The 15,172-nt window shown below is 39.3% G+C and overlaps 1 protein-coding gene across 7 annotated transcripts in view; it reads right to left on the reverse strand.

The window, feature by feature from the left end:
- Positions 1-3,196: 3,196 nt before the first annotated feature.
- wdpcp (WD repeat containing planar cell polarity effector) overlaps positions 3,197-15,172 on the reverse strand; it is a 128,152-nt gene continuing 116,176 nt past the window's right edge. For 3 of the 7 annotated variants that reach the window (XM_089120348.1, XM_039653336.2, XM_039653489.2), the window contains 4 exons: positions 8,724-8,856; positions 6,497-6,588; positions 5,774-5,802; positions 5,490-5,667 (listed from right to left, as the gene is read on the reverse strand). In XM_089120348.1, the coding sequence (XP_088976474.1) occupies positions 5,620-5,667; positions 5,774-5,802; positions 6,497-6,588; positions 8,724-8,856 (302 nt within the window). In that variant the 3' untranslated portion in view covers positions 5,490-5,619. Of the gene's footprint in view, positions 4,155-5,489; positions 5,668-5,773; positions 5,803-6,496; positions 6,589-8,723; positions 8,857-15,172 lie in introns of those variants that run through there. The other 4 variants (XM_089120350.1, XM_039653410.2, XM_089120352.1 and 1 more) reach the window with 2 other exon arrangements.

Genomic DNA, 15,172 nt, shown 5'->3' on the forward strand with positions numbered 1-15,172 from the left:
TCAACGAACGAACGAACGAATAAATAAGTAGGCACCTCAACTTTATTTATTTCGAGAGATCCTGGCTGCATTTTGGTTTTAGAACAACTTTCACATAGCCAATACAACTTTATTTATTTTTCAATCAGTGATCTACATGGAGAGCTGAATGATAATCTGCAATGGACTTGATTGAACATTGATTTATTTCCATCGGACTGTGAGGATTGTAAGGGCGTGAAAGAAAACCCGCATGTTAGCTTACTGACTGCATTTTTTTTTTTGTCATGTGGAAAGGATTAAGTTTTTTCTCCTCAATAAATCGGTTATTTGCCTTGGGAATGGATGCTAGAACTGAGTATGCTGTGGTGTAAAATTGATTAATTCAAAACCGTGGACTTTAGGCCTATATTCAGTTGGGCTTCAGAAAACACACAATCGTTTGAAGGTCTTTTTGTGTAAATTGTTATAAAGGCCACGGCACCGCAACATTTCTTAAATATTTATTAACGCATTTGATCAGGTCGTAATTGAATGCGCTCGCGATAATTGCTTCCCAGCAGAATCTCCGCGCGCTCTGGAGCACAAGAGCGTTTCGCCAAAATAACCCGGAGCGATATCGCTTCTTCTGATTTGGTAATGACGTGGGTGGGTCTGGGTTAATGGGTCAAAAGCGGGAGGGAGGCAGCCGTCAGGCACCGGGCCATTTAAGAAATTCTTGAGAAAAACAAGGGCCTGGCAAAGCTGTTTAGATGAACGTGTTCGAACAAAAAAAGTTTCCTTTTGGTCGATTAGCTGCGGATAGGAAGTATGTGCACAGGTTGTAAATTGTTTATATCTCTTACCACATGAAGGCCTGCATTATTTTAAGTCCTAATTTATGACAAAGATCTGTTACTATTTATTATAGCCCTATCACATTTTTATAATATGATAAATAAATGCGCATTGAAAGAGACACGCTATCGACGTTTCAATGAATTTCATGTTCTGTGATGTTGTTGTTGTTTTCGAGAACAATTTCGTTAGTAGCATAGGGTAATAATAAAATAACCCATTCGCACGACTTTAATCAGCTTCAGTGTTTTTGTGTGCTAATTATTGTTGTGTTGGCCTGGCAGCTGAATCAACACCTTGCCCAGAGGAGCATTACGCGTATTTGTTTTACTGTGCTCGCATTGAAACGCCACCGCAGCTCAGCGACATAGCCAGCCTACATAAACTTGAATGGATTTGTAAGATTTGCATCAAACAAACATTTGCGTCCTGTCTTCCTGGGGAATAATTCGAGGAGCTCGGACACGCCCTCGCGTGGAGCACCTGCTTACGCCCGAGGGGCGAGAGAGAGAAAACATAGGGCCTGTTCGCTTTCAACACTTTCAACTGACGCTGGAATGATTCTGGATAGGTGATTTCATGTCCATGAACTTGACAGAGTTGGTCACTATAGCTACTGATAACGAATTTAGATTTTTTTTTCCCCCCTCCCGATAGAATAACCGAATTAGGCCTAGCCTAAATAAAACTCCCGTCTTCAGACTTAGATATTTCGTCCTGAAATAAACTATCAAGGCGAAAGATGATAATAGGCTATAGGCCTGCCTATCATGAATGAAGGTCTGATTTTAATAACATATAACTTCATCGTCCATTTAAGCACTCGCATTCATCATTTTGAAATGGAATTATTTTACAATTTTAAAGCATGGCTGCCACGTGCATTTTAAGTGAACAACAAAGCAAGCGTTATTACGCAAGCCGAGGTGATAATTTGGGTAAAAAACATGCAAGGGACGTCTAGGTCACATGCTAGTTTAAGCCTGACCTCTGCCTAATTTTACTTGCACATAGGCCTACGATAAAGTTGATTAGACTCTCGCTTCACATGTTGATCTGAAATTTTGCTTACCGTCACAGAATCAAGCTGTGCTTTCAATTTAAATTTCCGTTCTGAAAATTATCTCGGCTATCATTTTGTCATTTAGGCTAGAAGATAGCCTATTGTTTATTCAGTTTCTACCTGGAAGGCATGTGCCTTTCACTGCCGTTTGAGTAGGCTACTACCACAACTGAAATACCCTACAGTTCAGAAGGCTTTAGCCTAGTTTATTTTTAGATTGCCCCCTGCAAGCATTTTTTATTTTATTAATTAATCCGGTGTTAAATTGTTTAAACTAAACAAATCGAATTATTGCAGCAAAAATCCCAAGCAGCTGACTTCCCTCGGTCAAGAATATTTTGATGAACTGTCCTCAAAATGTGGAATTTTCTCAGTTCATGCGGCGGATAGGACGCTTTCATACTGCTGTATAAGCCACTCTTGCCTTGCTGATATGCTCATGTGTCCAAATGTCACCCGAGTGGGACGGCTAGTCCACAATTGGCACCATATTATTACATGTGAGAACTGTAAAAGAGATTACCGACCAAAAGCATTAATGGGAAAACGGAAGTGTGATGAGCGAAGAGTTGCTGAGATGGCGAGATGCTGACTCCAGACCTTTGTGAGTTACTGAAACGCTGAGGGTGGGAAAACCACCAGAGGGATTTATTCCTACATTATTGACGCTGAGGTCTTAGGAACAGTTGACATTATGGCTGTCAGGATGGACACTTGCTGAGCTCATATAACTTTATCATTCAATCAGTAACTGACCATAGCCCTGTTTAGGATAGCTACAGATTTAGCTCCTAATAAACTATACATTTTTTTCTAGGCATTTTTTCATTTTTAAGATATTTATGACACCGAAAGCTGTTTTTTTCTAATATGTTTTGCGAAAACACTTCTTGTTGAGCGGTTTTTTTTATTTATTATTATTATTCGTTTTTATTTATTTATTTTTTATTGTGGGGCCTACATTCATTCTGTGCTGCCTGTGGGCTAATAACTTCAGAATATGCTACTACATGAAGTCTCATTAAAATTATTAGTGAAGAATATATATATATATATATATATATATATATATATATATATATTATTTATATATATATATATATATATATTATTTATATATATATATATATATATATATATATATATATATATATATATATATATATATATATATATAAGGAATAAGGAGCATCTCAAAGTCATTATTTTTTATTATCATCATTATTTTTAAATATAAAGTATTCTGACCTTTTCAACAAAAGGCATGTTTTTGCTCGTCAAACCGAGTAGGCTTAAAACTAAAAATGATTTGATATGTTATGTTATGCTGAAATAATATAAATGTACAAAAATAGCCTTGGTTTAAAATTATTTAAAAACCTTTTTAGAAGATGTTATACAGACAGTCTCATAAATTCGGGTGCAAGGTTAATAGTAACTTATAACTGATAGATAGATAGATAGATAGATAGATAGATAGATAGATAGATAGATAGATAGATAGATAGATAGATAGATAGATAGATAGATAGATAGATAGATAGATAGATAGATAGATAGATAGATAGGTAGGTAGATAGATAGATAGGTAGATAGATAGATAGGTAGATAGATAGATAGATATTATTATTAGATATTATGTATCATATTAAATTATGATAGATGTTATGTATTTCAGAGAAATATACATATAGCCTAAAAATCACACAGTTAGCAAATGTATTAATTTAAACAATGTAACAATTTAAGGCAGAAACAAATGTCTACTTAAATGTCCTATGGCCCTATCCTGGCTTAATCTAACCCTGTCTGTGAAACTGAATACTATTTTACCACTCAAGTGTTAGTTGACAAAACACTGCAATCAGTGGTGACATAATTAATGTTAATGGTTGCAATTAAAATGGGAACAGTTAAATAACTCTTAATTGAGGTGAGAACATTTTGTCAAGTTCGTTTTTCTCCTATCAAGTGACAGACTGTGACATCATCTCACCGTCTGAAAGATGCCACTCAGATGAACCTTGAGGCCTTCGCCTTCCCCGAACTGTTGATCCAACAGAGAGCGTGAGGACTGAAAAACTTTTCCCTCTGCATACACAACCATTCAGGAAATGAACACTAACAGTCAGTGAATGGCTGTTTGTTTGTGCAGATTTGTTCAATATCTGGTGGTGTATGACAGCTTGCTGAATTAGATGTAAAGTCCTCTGATGAACTGTGCAGAGTCCTTGATGCTCAGGTAAATTCAGAAAAACATCTGCACTGGAACATTCTAAAACATTAGAAAAAAGTAGGTGTGAATTCAATGACCTCATGGATAAGACTGATGTAAAGTACACAAACATGATCAGAACATCTAAGCTCCCTTATCATATCTCATAAAAAGAAGCTAACAATGCTTCTGGATGTTGTAAAAGAAACTCATTGTCTATCAAACCCAATGATGTGCCAATCAAATTTCAGCATATTTGCCAGAAAGATTGTTTGATCCAAAACATTTTCTTAGTTTGACTCGACACAGGATTACAAGGTTGTCATTTACAGAAAAACTGTGATCTCAAATAATCCTGTGTGATTAAGTTTTAAGCTTAAGTCTGAGCTGTTGAAAATGGATCCTGGCACACAATCAGTGACTGGAGGCCAGACTTATTAAAAAAAACAAAAACAATATGAATATAATTCAAAGAAGACAGATGCCACTTGAAAACTATTCAATCAGTTGTCGGACCAATGATAATTGCTGATTGTTTTGATGCACAAATCAAGGGCAATGTATACAATAGATAACATGCAATGCAATGTTTTAAAATATGCTTAAAAATGATACGGTGACAACAGTACTGATTTGTCCTTGAAATGTGCAAAGAATAGGCAACAGACATAGGCACATAAAACAGAGGTGGCAACACAAAAGCTTCCTCTCCTGACCCTTCCTCCATTTCCAGCATAAATTCATATTTATATATCTTGTATATATACTTAAAAAAAGAAAATCCTCTTAGAATGCAGAGTAAATAGATTACGATACAGTGAGGGATTATGGATGGCTGGGTGCTGTCAGATTAAGTTCGGAGAGCAGGTCGGCGACAGTTCTGACACGGCCGCTGTATGAAGACTGTGGGGGAAACGGCAGCCTCCTCTTTAGAGACGCGCTGCGTATCCCCTCTGCATTTCTTCTGCATGTAATCTCATACACCAAACAGGTGGAGAATTAAACCCAGCCCACAAGCCGCACCACTGATCCTGTGATCAAGAACAGGGATGCTAGTGTGGCCTCTGTGCCACCATGCTCAAAGAAAGTCAAGTGTTACTAAAATGAAAAAAAAAAAGCGGTTTGTACAGACCCTCAAACATCCATTCCGATACTGTCTGTGATAGTGACTGGCACGAGCCTGAATGCTTAAGGAGTATAAGTAACAGAAAAAGGAATGACCATTAAAATAGTTTATATATATATATATATATATACTCAACAAGGCTGTACAGTACTGGCCATAAACAGGATCTAACGACCCCTTTTCCAAGACAGAGCGTGACAAATTACATGACAAGAAATTATTTAACAAACACTGTGCAAGCTATAAAAGTAGTTAAAACAGAATCAAAATAATTGCAAAAATATGTTTTATTTGAAAGTAGTTTTATAGTTTAAGCACATTTAATATGTTTTACTAAAAGAACCATTTTTTATTGTTATAAAAATACTAAAAACTATTAATAGCATTGAATGAAATAATTTAGACTAAACCAAAATGAATAACTTTTAGTTTCCCCTCCTCAGGCACCTATAAGTCACAAAATAAGAATATAATTATTAAAATTAAAAGTCAAAACAATGGTGCATCATCAAAAATAAGAAATATGCAATAATACTATTAAAATTGACAATACCTGTGCGTTCTGGGCGACAAGGTTGATTTCTAAAGGGAGAGAACAGTATTATAAGAAAATAATACTCACATACAAATGTTACAAGTGAAGTGAGCATCACATTAAAGTTTTAAAAAAGTTATGCGCTGACACATCCACTTGAGTGGTGTGATCAGGTGATCAGCCCGAGCACCAATCACTCAGTAATCTTGAGTAAGTGCCCTGCATGTACGAGTGGGCGGAAGTGTTGAGTTCAAGCATCCTCTGCGGCTCAACCGGAGGAGGGTTTCTCCATGGTAAATTATGACTGTGCTGTGCCATTAGCATTCAGGATTATGCATGTATTAAAATTCTGATGTAAATGTCTGTAATAGCCTACAGTCTGTACTGTCCAATAAATATGTATGGGGAAAAAAAGTTTAATTATTCTGTGGACAGAAAAGAATAAAACATTCATGTTTTAGGATGATTAGCTAAGTACAATACAAGCAGAAAAAAAGGCAGTCAACTTGAACCTATTTTTGAAGATATCACTCTCAGGGCATTAATGAAGGAATTATCTGTGGCAGTAGAGCTCTGTGTGAAACACACAGTCACTAGATAAATTATGCCAATAAAGCTGAAAAACAAGCTGTGCGCCATCATCCAAATACTGAGAACAATGTGCTCATTCAACCCTGTTACTTTTGTATCTACTTTGAGAGCAGTATTTACTTAAACGGAGCTGCATTCAAAAGAACACACCTGTGTGTTTCCAAGGCCAGGTGCGATGACTTGTCAGGGTGTTAGAGAGGTCATCCATAGCCTCAGAAGTCGACGTTTCTGCAGCCCTATTCCTGTGGAATCATATATGAATATGAGTGAAGAAATCTCTCTAAGCCCATATGATCAGACTAACAGTGAATGCTGTATGGAATATGCAAGTCTTCTGCATTCAGAGAAATGTTACTAACTGTTCAGTGTACTAGCATTCACAGCAGATAGGCCTGGATCTCTTTCACACACACACACACACAGCATCAAGTCAACACAGAGCGGCTATGTGTGGGAGTCAGGCCTTTCCCAGGGATTCATGGGTTTTCCAAAAAACACCAACCGCTGCCACTGTACGCCGCCGCCGTCAAATCCAGCAAGCGTGTAAGACTGCGTGAATGTTATCAGTCATATTGTGGGTTGTGCGATTTGGGTTTTTCTGCGGCGACTGGCGATGGAGACGGGGTCCAATTTCTGTGGTTTTTCTATTTCCTTTAGTGATGCACGCCGCTTACAAGGAAACGAGGGAGGAGGAGAAAAAGAGGCCTACGGGGCGCAGCCCACACCATACAAACAAGCGAACAAACACATACACATCACTACACATGTACAGATACACTCAGATGGAAAAAGTGTCACGAGTCCAAGAGCTGGAGTGTGTCTCTCTGAGTGTGTTGTGTGTCTGTGTGTGTGAGAATAAAAGGATACATTAAAAGATGTGTGTCAGACTCGGGATGTTTTCCAGATATCCGCATGTTTGCCTCTCTCCCTGCGCAGGGCTGGATTTAGCACAACCGACGGTGATGCCACCAAGTCATTGTACTCCTTCTCTCGCTCACTCCCGATCTTTTTTTCTTTGCCAGCACAACGCAGGCATGAGGCTCGAATCAGTGTCTCTAAGCCTTATTGGCTCAGCATAAAGAACAATAAAACTTCATCGGAGACCAGATTAGTCTGGTTAAATAGAATTTAAAAAACTCCAAAAAACAAACATAAAAAGGGAAAAATGAGAAGAGGATTTCCTCTCTCTCTCTTGACTGCTATTTATCTGGGTGGGAGCATCTCCCTCTGATGTCTTGCATCCGGCCGTGTAGCAGTGCAGGCCTGTAAACTGGGATTCAGCCTGCCAAATTACCCCAAACTCCTTATTTTATGTTTTAAAAAACCCTTTAATCCCACCCCATCCTCTTTGGGCCGTCCACTCGTAACTGGCTGACAGGAGAGGGAGGATTTAAAGGAGATCGAGGGAGCTTAAGTGGGACAGAAAGAAAGAGAGTCAGCACAGAGTCAATGGTCCCTCCGTCAGCAGCAATGGAAGCAGAGAGAGGATAAGACAATAGGACAATCCTCGTGTAACACACACACATATCCACTCTACACCCTTATTGTGATGCTCCAGACCAAATAAAGTAATAGGTAAGGTAAAGTACACACACACACTAAGAGTTAGAATGGGTGTTTGCTTAAAATCTCTCTCGCAGCGAACTCTTAAACTCAGTATGCTTGCTGGCACGTTATGTCAAAAAATGTGCAGATACATTGGATGGGTTCATAACAAGAAATAAGCATATACTAGCGATTAACAAACCTGGTCTACAAACAGTATGTCCGTCTTTAACACTACGTTTTTGAAAAAATCAATTTCCATTTGGAGAAAATGATATACTATGAAAATAGTTTCATTTATGGTTTTGTATCAAATACCATGTGAATGCTTTCCCTGCGCATGAAATCTCATGCCAGAAAATGGCAGAAAACCAATGAGAACGCAGGACAGTGATGACGATACATAACAAGAGAGCATAAAAGCCAAAGCTGTTGTGGATGCCCTTACCCGAAACACAAGAAAATGACCATTGTTTAGCAAATAAACAAGTGGCAAACAGTTATACCAACATTTTATCATGCAAGCTTTATGGTACACCTCAAACAAAGGACTTTATAGTAATGTATAGTGTTTATATTAATTAGCAAGTCCAAATGCAAATACTTTTATGAAGATTATTTGCTGAATTTTGTGTTCCACAGAAAGAAATAACAGCACACATATAGGAATGACATGAGGGCAAGTAATATTATTTTCACTTTTGGGTGAACTATACTTTTAAGAAATGCACTCGAATAACACTGCTAACAGCACCAGTTTATGGCATTTCAAGAAATGCAATTATTAATGTATCAGCTATTAATTTAATCGAGACTTGTCTAGAATACACACCTTGACGCAGTGCTCCAGCGTTTGGGCTGGTGAACATGTCTGTCGCTGCTGGTTGGTGGGAGCTTGACACCACTCTGCCCTCCGTATACAGACTGACACTCATCTGAAATCACACACAAAATCCCACCATGCCCTGAGGAAAACAGTTTAACATGAAGAATCTTTGAAATGTAGAAGCTCTTCTATGAAATAGAGAGAGAGAGAGAGAGAGAGAGAGAGAACATGACATATAGTGTAAAACATGGGCGTCTAGTACATGACTCTCCCAGACAGAGACAGTGAAGGTTACATATTACAAGAGACGCTAAGTGAGACTTGAACACCCTACAGCACAGCAGTGTGTGCGTCTGCGTCTCATGAGCTAAAGATGATCCCTCTCATACGCTCTTCTAGCACATACTTTTTACTTTTACTTCGTTACATTTTGAAGCATTTATTATACTTTCTACTCCACTACATTTCTTCAACTTCTGTTACATTTTCATTACATTTGCTGATAAGTTTTTCCCCTGCCAAAACGTAATCTGACCGTCCGTCCGTTGCACCTTTGTCTCAACAGTGACGTTTGGTTGCCATAGAGCCTCCATTTTTGCACTCAGGTCTAAGTCTCATGGCCCTCTATCAGAATCCAGAGTTTTGAGAATATTGGGGATACTTAATTTTTCGCCCAGAAAAAAAAAAACGTAAGGGGTACCACTGTCGTTTTTTTTTTTCTGGTCGAAATTTTGAGTTTCGATATCTCAGCTCAGGAAGGGTCTAAAGCCTCCATTGTTGCACTCAGGTCTATGTCTCATGGCCCTCTATTAGAATCCAGAGTTTTGAGAAGATTGGGGATACTTAATTTTTCGCTCCCCCAAAAAAAACGTAAGGGGTAACACTGTCATTTTTTTTCTGGTCGAAATTTTGAGTTTCGATATCTCAGCTCTGGAAGGGTCTAGAGCCTCCATTGTTGCACTCAGGTCTAAGTCTCATGGCCCTCTATCAGAATCCAGAGTTTTGAGAAGATTGGGGATACTTAATTTTTCGCCCCAAAAAAAAAAACGTAAGGGGTAACACTGTCGTTTTTTTTTCGGGTCGAAATTTTGAGTTTTAATATCTCAGCTCTGGAAGGGTCTAAAGCCTCCATTTTTGCACTCAGATCTATGTCTCATGGCCCTCTATCAGAATCCTGAGTTTTGAGAAGATTGGGGATACTTAATTTTTCGCCCCCAAAAAAAAAACGTAAGGGGTAACACTGTCGTTTTTTTTTTGTGGTCGAAATTTTGAGTTTCGATATCTCAGCTCAGGAAGGGTCTAAAGCCTCCATTGTTGCACTCAGATCTATGTCTCATGGCCCTCTATCAGAATCCAGAGTTTTGAGAAGATTGGGGATACTTAATTTTTCGCCCCCCCAAAAAAAACGTAAGGGGTAACACTGTCGTTTTTTTTTCGGGTCGAAATTTTGAGTTTCGACATCTCAGCTCTGGAAGGGTCTAGAGCCTCCATTGTTGCACTCAGGTCTAAGTCTCATGGCCCTCTATCAGAATCCAGAGTTTTGAGAAGATTGGGGATACTTAATTTTTCGCCCCAAAAAAAAAACGTAAGGGGTAACACTGTCGTTTTTTTTTGGGTCGAAATTTTGAGTTTCAATATCTCAGCTCTGGAAGGGTCTAAAGCCTCCATTTTTGCACTCAGATCTATGTCTCATGGCCCTCTATCAGAATACTGAGTTTTGAGAAGATTGGGGATACTTAATTTTTCGCCCAAAAAAAAAAACGTAAGGGGTAACACTGTCGTTTTTTTTTTTGTGGTCGAAATTTTGAGTTTCGATATCTCAGCTCAGGAAGGGTCTAAAGCCTCCATTGTTGCACTCTGGTCTATGTCTCATGGCCCTCTACCAGAATCCAGAGTTTTGAGAAGATTGGGGATACTTAATTTTTCGCCCCCCCCCCCCCCCCCCCCAAAAAAAAACGTAAGGGGTAACACTGTGGGGTTTTTTTCGGGTCGAAATTTTGAGTTTCGATATCTCAGCTCTGGAAGTGTCTAGAGCCTCCATTGTTGCACTCAGGTCTAAGTCTCATGGCCCTCTATCAGAATCCAGAGTTTTGAGAAGATTGGGGATACTTAATTTTTCGCCCAAAAAAAAAAACGTAAGGGGTAACACTGTCGTTTTTTTTTCGGGTCGAAATTTTGAGTTTCAATATCTCAGCTCTGGAAGGGTCTAAAGCCTCCATTTTTGCACTCAGATCTATGTCTCATGGCCCTCTATCAGAATCCTGAGTTTTGAGAAGATTGGGGATACTTAATTTTTCGCCCAAAAAAAAAAATGTAAGGGGTAACACTGTTGTTGTTTTTTTTGTGGTCGAAATTTTGAGTTTCGATATCTCAGCTCAGGAAGGGTCTAAAGCCTCCATTGTTGCACTCAGGTCTATGTCTCATGGCCCTCTATCAGAATCCAGAGTTTTGAGAAGATTGGGGATACTTAATTTTTCGCCCCCCCAAAAAAAACGTAAGGGGTAACACTGTCGTTTTTTTTTCGGGTCGAAATTTTGAGTTTCGATATCTCAGCTCTGGAAGGGTCTAGAGCCTCCATTGTTGCACTCAGGTCTAAGTCTAATGGCCCTCTATCAGAATCCAGAGTTTTGAGAAGATTGGGGATACTTAATTTTTCGCCCCAAAAAAAAAAAACGTAAGGGGTAACACTGTCGTTTTTTTTTTGGGTCGAAATTTTGAGTTTAAATATCTAAGGTCTGGAAGGGTCTAAAGCCTCCATTTTTGCACTCAGGTCTATGTCTCATGGCCCTCTATCAGAATCCAGAGTTTTGAGAAGATTGGGGATACTTAATTTTTCGCCCCCCCCCCCAAAAAACGTAAGGGGTAACACTGTCGTTTTTTTTCGGGTCGAAATTTTGAGTTTCAATATCTCAGCTCAGGAAGGGTCTAAAGCCTCCATTGTTGCACTCAGGTCTATGTCTCATGGCCCTCTATCAGAATCCAGAGTTTTGAGAAGATTGGGGATACTTAATTTTTCGCCCCCCCAAAAAAAACGTAAGGGGTAACACTGTCGTTTTTTTTTCGGGTCGAAATTTTGAGTTTCGATATCTCAGCTCTGGAAGGGTCTAGAGCCTCCATTGTTGCACTCAGGTCTAAGTCTCATGACCCTCTATCAGAATCCAGAGTTTTGAGAAGATTGGGGATACTTAATTTTTCGCCCCCAAAAAAAAACGTAAGGGGTAACACTGTCGTTTTTTTTTTTCGGGTCGAAATTTTGAGTTTCAATATCTCAGCTCTGGAAGGGTCTAAAGCCTCCATTTTTGCACTCAGATCTATGTCTCATGGCCCTCTATCAGAATCCTGAGTTTTGAGAAGATTGGGGATAGTTAATTTTTCGCCCAAAAAAAAAACGTAAGGGGTAACACTGTCGTTTTTTTTTTGTGGTCGAAATTTTGAGTTTCGATATCTCAGCTCAGGAAGGGTCTAAAGCCTCCATTTTTGCACTCAGGTCTATGTCTCATGGCCCTCTATCAGAATCCAGAGTTTTGAGAAGATTGGGGATACTTAATTTTTCGCCCCCCCAAAAAAAACGTAAGGGGTAACACTGTCGTTTTTTTTTTCGGGTCGAAATTTTGAGTTTCGATATCTCAGCTCTGGAAGGGTCTAGAGCCTCCATTGTTGCACTCAGGTCTAAGTCTCATGGCCCTCTATCAGAATCCAGAGTTTTGAGAAGATTGGGGATACTTAATTTTTCGCCCCCAAAAAAAAAAACGTAAGGGGTAACACTGTCGTTTTTTTTTCGGGTCGAAATTTTGAGTTTCAATATCTCAGCTCTGGAAGGGTCTAAAGCCTCCATTTTTGCACTCAGATCTATGTCTCATGGCCCTCTATCAGAATCCTGAGTTTTGAGAAGATTGGGGATACTTAATTTTTCGCCCAAAAAAAAAAACGTAAGGGGTAACACTGTCGTTTTTTTTGTGGTCGAAATTTTGAGTTTCGATATCTCAGCTCAGGAAGGGTCTAAAGCCTCCATTGTTGCACTCAGGTCTATGTCTCATGGCCCTCTATCAGAATCCAGAGTTTTGAGAAGATTGGGGATACTTAATTTTTCGCCCAAAAAAAAAAACGTAAGGGGTAACACTGTCGTTTTTTTTTTGTGGTCGAAATTTTGAGTTTCGATATCTCAGCTCAGGAAGGGTCTAAAGCCTCCATTGTTGCACTCTGGTCTATGTCTCATGGCCCTCTACCAGAATCCAGAGTTTTGAGAAGATTGGGGATACTTAATTTTTCGCCCCCCCCCCCCCCCCCAAAAAAACGTAAGGGGTAACACTGTGGGTTTTTTTTCGGGTCGAAATTTTGAGTTTCGATATCTCAGCTCTGGAAGTGTCTAGAGCCTCCATTGTTGCACTCAGGTCTAAGTCTCATGGCCCTCTATCAGAATCCAGAGTTTTGAGAAGATTGGGGATACTTAATTTTTCGCCCAAAAAAAAAAACGTAAGGGGTAACACTGTCGTTTTTTTTTCGGGTCGAAATTTTGAGTTTCAATATCTCAGCTCTGGAAGGGTCTAAAGCCTCCATTTTTGCACTCAGATCTATGTCTCATGGCCCTCTATCAGAATCCTGAGTTTTGAGAAGATTGGGGATACTTAATTTTTCGCCCAAAAAAAAAAATGTAAGGGGTAACACTGTTGTTGTTTTTTTTGTGGTCGAAATTTTGAGTTTCGATATCTCAGCTCAGGAAGGGTCTAAAGCCTCCATTGTTGCACTCAGGTCTATGTCTCATGGCCCTCTATCAGAATCCAGAGTTTTGAGAAGATTGGGGATACTTAATTTTTCGCCCCCCCAAAAAAAACGTAAGGGGTAACACTGTCGTTTTTTTTTCGGGTCGAAATTTTGAGTTTCGATATCTCAGCTCTGGAAGGGTCTAGAGCCTCCATTGTTGCACTCAGGTCTAAGTCTAATGGCCCTCTATCAGAATCCAGAGTTTTGAGAAGATTGGGGATACTTAATTTTTCGCCCCAAAAAAAAAAAACGTAAGGGGTAACACTGTCGTTTTTTTTTTGGGTCGAAATTTTGAGTTTAAATATCTAAGGTCTGGAAGGGTCTAAAGCCTCCATTTTTGCACTCAGGTCTATGTCTCATGGCCCTCTATCAGAATCCAGAGTTTTGAGAAGATTGGGGATACTTAATTTTTCGCCCCCCCCCCCAAAAAACGTAAGGGGTAACACTGTCGTTTTTTTTTCGGGTCGAAATTTTGAGTTTCAATATCTCAGCTCAGGAAGGGTCTAAAGCCTCCATTGTTGCACTCAGGTCTATGTCTCATGGCCCTCTATCAGAATCCAGAGTTTTGAGAAGATTGGGGATACTTAATTTTTCGCCCCCCCAAAAAAAACGTAAGGGGTAACACTGTCGTTTTTTTTTCGGGTCGAAATTTTGAGTTTCGATATCTCAGCTCTGGAAGGGTCTAGAGCCTCCATTGTTGCACTCAGGTCTAAGTCTCATGACCCTCTATCAGAATCCAGAGTTTTGAGAAGATTGGGGATACTTAATTTTTCGCCCCCAAAAAAAAACGTAAGGGGTAACACTGTCGTTTTTTTTTTTCGGGTCGAAATTTTGAGTTTCAATATCTCAGCTCTGGAAGGGTCTAAAGCCTCCATTTTTGCACTCAGATCTATGTCTCATGGCCCTCTATCAGAATCCTGAGTTTTGAGAAGATTGGGGATAGTTAATTTTTCGCCCAAAAAAAAAACGTAAGGGGTAACACTGTCGTTTTTTTTTTGTGGTCGAAATTTTGAGTTTCGATATCTCAGCTCAGGAAGGGTCTAAAGCCTCCATTTTTGCACTCAGGTCTATGTCTCATGGCCCTCTATCAGAATCCAGAGTTTTGAGAAGATTGGGGATACTTAATTTTTCGCCCCCCCAAAAAAAACGTAAGGGGTAACACTGTCGTTTTTTTTTTCGGGTCGAAATTTTGAGTTTCGATATCTCAGCTCTGGAAGGGTCTAGAGCCTCCATTGTTGCACTCAGGTCTAAGTCTCATGGCCCTCTATCAGAATCCAGAGTTTTGAGAAGATTGGGGATACTTAATTTTTCGCCCCCAAAAAAAAAAACGTAAGGGGTAACACTGTCGTTTTTTTTTCGGGTCGAAATTTTGAGTTTCAATATCTCAGCTCTGGAAGGGTCTAAAGCCTCCATTTTTGCACTCAGATCTATGTCTCATGGCCCTCTATCAGAATCCTGAGTTTTGAGAAGATTGGGGATACTTAATTTTTCGCCCAAAAAAAAAAACGTAAGGGGTAACACTGTCGTTTTTTTTGTGGTCGAAATTTTGAGTTTCGATATCTCAGCTCAGGAAGGGTCTAAAGCCTCCATTGTTGCACTCAGGTCTATGTCTCATGGCCCTCTATCAGAATCCAGAGTTTTGAGAAGATTGGGGATACTTAATTTTTCGCCCAAAAAAAAAACGTAAGGGGTAA

This window comes from Pimephales promelas, chromosome 15 (assembly GCF_988280905.1).
Source record: "Pimephales promelas chromosome 15, fPimPro1.hap1.1, whole genome shotgun sequence".
Lineage (NCBI taxonomy): Eukaryota > Metazoa > Chordata > Actinopteri > Cypriniformes > Leuciscidae > Pimephales > Pimephales promelas.